Source organism: Prunus dulcis, chromosome 5 (genome assembly GCF_902201215.1).
Source record: "Prunus dulcis chromosome 5, ALMONDv2, whole genome shotgun sequence".
Taxonomy (NCBI): domain Eukaryota; kingdom Viridiplantae; phylum Streptophyta; class Magnoliopsida; order Rosales; family Rosaceae; genus Prunus; species Prunus dulcis.
The window spans coordinates 3,378,550-3,386,304 of record NC_047654.1 but is presented as its reverse complement, the minus strand read 5'-3'; the positions used below and the strand labels follow the sequence as shown (position 1 = coordinate 3,386,304).

The 7,755-nt window shown below is 35.3% G+C and overlaps 1 protein-coding gene across 1 annotated transcript in view; it reads left to right on the top strand.

Annotated features, from left to right (window-relative positions):
- LOC117627572 (ubiquitin-conjugating enzyme E2 32-like) overlaps window positions 1–2,017 on the top strand; it is a 24,148-nt gene extending 22,131 nt beyond the window's left edge. The window contains exons 2-3 of the mRNA XM_034359713.1: window positions 1,671–1,802; window positions 1,910–2,017. Coding sequence (XP_034215604.1) covers window positions 1,671–1,802; window positions 1,910–2,017 — 240 coding nt within the window. The remainder of the gene's footprint in view (window positions 1–1,670; window positions 1,803–1,909) is intronic.
- The last annotated feature ends 5,738 nt before the right edge of the window (window positions 2,018–7,755 follow it).

Genomic DNA, 7,755 nt, shown 5'->3' with positions numbered 1-7,755 from the left:
CAAGTCTTGGCATTCTAAAATGAAGTGGCAAGCAAGCAGCACCCATCTTCCCTTAACTTCCCTGCGAAAAAATAATAATAATAATTCCCCGGCCCAGCCTCCTATCTCCACCCCACGACCAGCCATGGCAGCCGCCCCTAGGTAAGTACTTAGTTTGAATTTTTTTGTTTTTATCAAATTGGACATTAGTTTGAATTTTTTTGTTTTTATCAAATTGGACACCCTTTTTTTGTTAGCTTATTAATTTCTGTATTTCATACTCATAAAATTGTATCCATTTTCAGGATTAAAAAAAAAACTGCATTGTAGAAATTCCATTTCTTTATTGTTTTTTTTTTTTCCTTCTTTTCTTCATTGTAAATTACTATTATTTTTTGCTTTGAAATCCCAAGTATTCATTCATAGGAAGAGAGAGAAGACAAGGAAATAGGGAGAAAGAGAGGACATAAGTTTAATATATTTTGAACTGTAAATGAATAAATATTTAGATGTTCCTTCCGTTCAATAATTAAACAGCAAATTAGCAACTCAGCAAAACAACCCAGTTTACTCTTTCATCAAAGATTCTTCAAATCCATGTGCCAAATATTCTTCTTTTGCCCAAGGAACCTCACCTTTATTTTATTTGTAATTATTTACAGTGAGTATGTTGTAAGCCACCCACACATTACACAATGTGGCTACACGTTTGTGAACCCAAAATATTGGTTAAGTCCCATAAACAATGTAGACATGGATTGCCTAAAATGGAGCAATGCCAGACCCAACGTTGCTTCATCTTCAAGAAAGAATGTAGAAGAACCGACATAATATTGTTCATTACTCTTGTTGCCCTAATTTCTGTGTATTTGATTGGCTGTTGCCAGGACCTTTTCAGAAACTACAAACAGGGCTCTACCTAATAGTAATAGCTAAGAATGCTTGGGGTGAGGCCGCCACAAGTTCAAATCCTCATTCTAGTAGATTAGATTAAACTATCCCTTGTATTAAAAAATCATTTGTAATGCAAAAGTCAGCTGTGCAGGTAAGACTTTAGGGTTTTAGTAGCTGCAGCAAAAAGACGTAACCAACAAAAATCAACGAATGCTCTCTCTCTCTCTCTCTCTCACCTGTAAATACCGCCGCCTCTCTTTCCTCTCTCCGCTTCGTGTTTTAAAGTTTTGTTACCAGAAGAAGTGGTTGTGGATCGGTTCGGATCGGCGCAGATCGAACAAAATCAAATGGAATCGTATCTGAGTATGTTGGCTATGAAGCACAAGCGGCACAACCCGTGGAACTCAATTGCGGCGACGTCCAGTCAACAGGAGTTGGAGGAGATGCAATCCAATCCCTCCGACGATTTCAACTGCCTCGCGCTCGTGGTTACGTTTACTTTTCCAATACGCCTTTCGTTTTTATTTATTTATAAATATTCTTATTCTTTGAGTTTTGGTTTAATTTCACTTTGAAGGATAAGTTAAGAATTTGGATTTGTGATTCTGATTTCTATTTGAATTTTGGGTATTGGGTTCGACCTCAATTATTGTTTTTAGCATTTGATTTTGTTTTAAGATAATTTTTTGAAGAACTGAAAAGACAAGGCTTCAAATTTTTTTTTTTTTTTTTTGGCTTTCTGGCTATTGAAATTGGGCTTGTTGTTTGGCCGACACATTATTGATATTTGCTTTCAGTCGAACCCACGGGACTGGCAATTTGCAATCAGAGGCCCTAATGGAACTGAATTTGAGGGTGGAATTTATCATGGCCGGATCAAGATTCCGGAGGAATACCCACACAAGCCTCCTATAATCACGTTGTTGACGGTAATATCATATGTTACTGCTTTTTGAGGTTTATGGACTCTTTTGCAACTTGGGTCTTTTTTCTTTTTTAAATTATCACAGTCATGATGTGTATACTTTACTTGCAGGAAAATGGTCGCTTCAAAACCCAAACCGAGATCAATATTTTTTATTGGGGGCCAGAAGAAAGAGGTTCATTTCATTCTTTCCGAGACATTATGTATGCTAGTATATAATGTTAGAATACATCTATTAAAACACTTGCTAAAGGAGAAGACACACATAATCCACCAAAGCACAAGCTATTCTTCTACTCTCAGTAAACCAAAATGCTTTTGCTAATGGATATGGTTTTAGCCTCACTATTATAAGTTTCTCTTCACTGCGTGCCCTTGTTTTTTATATAATGTCCCATCGTGTTAGTGTTAATGTACTGTTGCTGTTGGCAGTGCGAGATGCTTTACTTGAACTTATTGAGTTATTGCCCACCTACCCAGATGGTGCGTTGGGTTCAGTAGAATACGATAAGGAAGAAAGGCGTGTCCTGGCTTTCAAATCTCGTTTAGCAGCCCCAATATATGGCACTGATGAACGTCAGAAGTTAATTAATGAGGTACAATACTTACACAAGGTTTCTTTGCAACCAACATCGACTAACATTTCATGATGAAAGCTTGCTAAAGGATTATATTAATTTCACAGATTCATGAATATATGCTAAGCAAGACACCCCCAGTTCCTTCAAACAGTGGAGGGGATATCCGGGTGCGTTCCCAAAATGATCGAGACAGAAAGCAAGAGATCAATTTAATTTTTGGGAATACAATTCGTGCTGACCGTTGCGAGAGGGTAGGATTTTTCGATTTTGGGAAGAGGCTCAGAAGCCTTTGGTCGTGGTCATAGAACAAACGGTGAAATTCTCCAAACCCATTCCGATCCGATTTTTCCGATATTTTCCTAAAAATTCCGACTTTATAATAATCTTTTATTATTTATACTTTTCATTGCATTGTTTTTTTTATTTATAGGTTGTATATATGTGTCATTTATTATTTTTTATATTTAAGTACCTACATACAAATATTCAAATGTACATGTATACTAAACATAAGAGTATATATTACTTTATGACTATATACTAAACATTCATATATGCTAAACATTGGAGTATATTAATTTATAAGACTATTCACTAGTCATAATTGTAGCTAGGTTCCTTTGACTAGTACTACATTGGAATGTTGAATTATGTCAGTTTGGTATGGTTTGATTCTCCTATGATTTTAACTCAAATTGAATCAAATTATACCACTAAATGATTTATTAAATTGATCATGGTTTAGGGGATAAAAGTTTTCCAAACTAGACCACACCACTTCTCATTGATCATGGTTCATGGGGTAATTTCAGTTTGTTATTTTGGAATATTGAATTATGTTAGTGTTCTATGGATTGATTTCTCCTACGCTTTAGCTTAAATTGAATAAAATACTATTAAACGATTTATTAAATTGATCATATGGTTTAGGGGATAAAAATGTATGTGGGGTTATTATATCCAAACATACTATATAACAAAAATGCATGTATATTTATATATTCTATATATGTGTATATATAAAACACACATACATGTATACATAAGAAGTATACACATGTCCACATATATACTAAAGGTATATTATATATACATATATGTGCATATGTATAGGAGTATGTATATTACTTTAAGCGTATGTATTTTTGGCTAATATGCTTGTTTGAATATAACAAAAGTGCATATGTGTGGTTATTATGTATAAACATACTATATAACAAAATTTCTTATGCGTGCTTGTTACTTATGAATCATGATAGGAGTATATGAGTGCTTGTCTAAAGCAAGACTAACACTTTTTTAAGAATGAACAAATATACAAATCATAAACTATTTTTTCATTAATTTGTCATTAACTCATACCGCGTGTAATACTTTCATTTTGTTTTTAATGTGTGTGTATCTTTTTTTGTTACAATGTATGTGCATACATAAAACATTTACCAAGTTATATTTATACAACCCAAAATTAAACAAACATTTAATTATATGAGACAAAAACTCTCTCTCCCTATATTAACTGAACACACATATAATTATAAGTAATATATAATATATACTATATAGGAAGTAAAAAATTTAAAAAAAAACATTTGCCTTTTGTTGGGCCTTGCCTCCATCTCTCCCATTTCTCCTTTTCTTTTTTCTTTTTCCTTCTTCTTCCTATCTTCGTTTGTCTCCATCTCTTCCTCTTTTTCTTTTTTTCTTCTACTTTTTGTCTCCATCTCTCAATCTCTCCCTCTGTCTCTTTTTTCCTCCTTCTTCTTCTTCTTCCTCTCTGTCTTAGTCTCTCCCTCAGTCTCTTTTTTTCCATTTTCTCTCTCTCTCTTTGTCTATATTTTCTTCTTTTTTTCCCTTCTTCTTCTCTCTCTCTCTCTCTCTCTCTCTCTCTCTCTCTCTATGGTGATGGTCGTCTGCTTGGGTGGTGGTTTGATTGGATATGGTTGGTACAGTGGTATTGATGCCAGGGTCAATTGGGTGTTGCCGCGTGATGTTATGGCTTTTGGAGTTTTTTGTGAGTGGTGCCAGTCCCACATCGACTGCAAACAGAACTTCAATTTTTTTCCTGCTCTATACATATCTTCACCTTAGCAAAGTTCAATAACACTTGAAGGCCAGCCTACTGTTGGGTGCGCCTGGAATGTCAAAATCTTTTTAGGCTTCTTTAAATTCCCCTAATTTGGGCTTTTAACAAATTGTCCAGTTGATATTTTTGCTAAATGCATAGTTAAGCATATAGAGTGATATTTCGAAAATTTCCAAAAATAGTGATTTCTGGAAGTTTCCAAAAATTCCAAAAGTACAGAAAATTCTGTATCGGAATCGAGTTTGTATATACCGAATTTTCGGAATCAGCATTGGAAATGAAAATCAATTTCGAAAAATTTCGGATCGGAATTTGGAACACCTGTTTCCGATCTGTTCCGGTCAAATTACACCCTTAAATTCAATTAAATAAGAAATATGATTTTTTTTTTAAACAAGCCAAAACAATTATAATCCAACCATTCCAAACAAGATGATTGTGAAAGGATTAATTGAGATGAGAGAACTTGATCCAATGATTTGTATGAGATGAAATCTTATCTTGTTTGTTTTTGGATTTTTTATAAATCTCACACCTATCAGATAGTGCAAGCGGTTAAGTTGGGGACAATATCGATCTTCGTAGTGGACAGCGAGTCATCCCTCTAAAATCTTAACATGGTATCATACATGGCCGGTTTACGAGGACCAATTGAACCTGAATCAAACGAATCTCAAGGCCTACAGACTCCAAGTAAATCTTCACTAAGAAAAGACCTAATACTATCAGGAGGATCATGAAAGGTTGATAGGCCCAAGGTTCAAGACATGAACCCAATTCAACTAATCCATTTGCCACCATATTGCACTCACGATATACACGATGAATAGAACAAACCTAGTTTTTGTCTATACAGTCTTGGCATCCCCACAACATAGCAGCAATAGGCTGAAGGTCTTCCACATCTTTATTAAGTAGATGTACCGCAATCTCTAAGTGAGGGATATGGGTTGCAATCACTCCCATTTTTTGAAAAAAGAAAAGAAAAAGAAACACATAATTCTAATGCTTTTAATGAGTTATTGTAGTTTGAAACCACGTTACTTATTTCTCTTTATAGAACAGTTATAACCACCAATGAGAGGACCCGACCCAAATTTCACTTTGGAATCTGAGCCGAACCCTGTGCGTGTCCGACACCTGGCAGGTGCCGAGCACAAATGACCAAAAAACCCTTCAAAACCCAATCCAAAAGAAATTCAAGTCCGACTTCTGCGGAAAATTCGGCAGAGTCCCTCCTGTAAAATAAAGTTTCCCAAAAGTTTTCCACCTGTAAAACAAGCGTAAATATACACACATATAACCCAATTGCTAGCATGCATTAAATAACATCCCAGAAAACAACATTATAACATTCTGGCCTCAGGCCTTAGCCAATCAAATAAAACATTCTGCAAAACCCAAAGACTCCAACTCGTGGCTCCACCTTGTAACCTTAGGCTACCTACGTACCCTTACTGAGGGATCAAGCCACACGTAGCTCTCCTCTCTACTCATACCAGTCACACACTGAATATAAGTATGCCATACACTGAACTCCCTTATCTTACTTTAAGAATATCTTATAACTGAAACTCTCTCCACCTAGGCGTACCTCTAATCCTGAACCGTCAACTCCATTAATACTGTTAATACCCTCCTCGCAGGCCGGGTCGGAATCCTAGCAGGCCTCAGAGATACCGCTTCCTTTCAAGCTCTTCTTTGTAATTTTCTTCAGTTTTCAAAGTTCTTAAGGAAGAGTGCGAGTGATCAGTAGAAGTGTGAGTGTCCTGCGTGGCATTGCTTTCTGTAAGTTTTATTTTTATGTTTTCAAAGTTTTATTAAGTCAATAAAATTATCAAGTTCATTTTATGTTAATCCTATTTTCGTTCCTAAGCATGATTTTAAATGATTAATTACATTTTCATTCATGCAATTTGTGAGATAAGAATTTTATGTATCTACGCTTTAGTTAAATTCTACTTTGATTTATTTCAATTCTGTTTTTCTTGTCTTGGTCTCCTCCTCTGATTTCTTCCTTGGTTCTTCTCCCCTTCATGGATTATTCTTAATTTTGCGTCTTCTGTGAGATGTTTATCCCACCAGAAATGAAGTGTTCGAATTCCTGTAAAGCCTGTTTGTAAAAGGGAGACTATTTCTGATTGCTTTAACTGGTGATTGGTGGCATAACTATTGGCTACCATTGACATGTGTTGTAATTTGTTGAGTATCTCCTGTTCGAACAAGCCATCTATATTCCACTCATATAGCTTATCAGAAGATACTGAGAATTGACTCTGGCTTCGTTCTTCAAACTGGACATCTGGAGGTGTAGGCTTAGGATACCAATTTTTGGTAAGACTTGTGGGACTGACTTTACCTGTTAGACGACTGACTTTAAGACTTTGGGAATCCTAGTTAACTTGTAGGTTACTAAAGGCTTGTTCAATTTTAGAGATATTACTGGTTTCTGACTCTTGACTGGAGATTGAATCTAAAGACATGGCTGACTCACTACCGTTATTAACTTCAAACTGTAAAACTTTAACTGAAGTTTCTTCTTCTTTTCCTTTGTCTTTATCTTTATTTGGTTTTGGTTTAACCGGGATTAACTCCTGAAACATTTCTTCAATTTTCTTCATGGTTGAATTTACCTTAAGGGAAGACTCGGGTTTTAACTCATTGAATTTGACTAAAGGTTTCTCTTTTTTAGGCTTTAAGATAATTTCACCAGGGTTTAACTTGTCAATTTTAGTTTCAATTTTATCTAACTATTTACCTATGACTATGAGGCTTGTGTTGGTGTAATTATTTTGTTCTATGACTCTTTTATCTAAATCATCTTTTGACTCAGCAACTTTGTAGGGGCTAGCTATGATTTTGGCGTTCTTGTGACTAATTATTACTGATTCAACTGGGGGTGAGTACTGATAACTTTAGTATTGTCGGGTTTTTCCCATTTTTCCTGGGTTAAAGTAACTAACTTTTGACTCATGTATTTGCTTTCTACATAATCAAGATAAGGTGACTCTCACCTAGTCTTTTTTAAATATTCTTTCCATTCATTGAAATTTCTTTTCTTTGAACTTTAGGGAAAGACGCATGATAATTGGCTTTTCATGATTCATTTTCTGGGGCTTGGAAATGGGCATCTAATTTTGACGAATAAATTTTAAATGGTTTATTGAAAGTTCATAATTGGCATCACAAACTTCAAGGTGGAACCTTCAAAATCTGTCCTAGTAGGTAATTCAGGTTGAACTGGCAGGACTGGCTCAACAGGGGCTTTTCCGTAACTTGGTTGGACTACT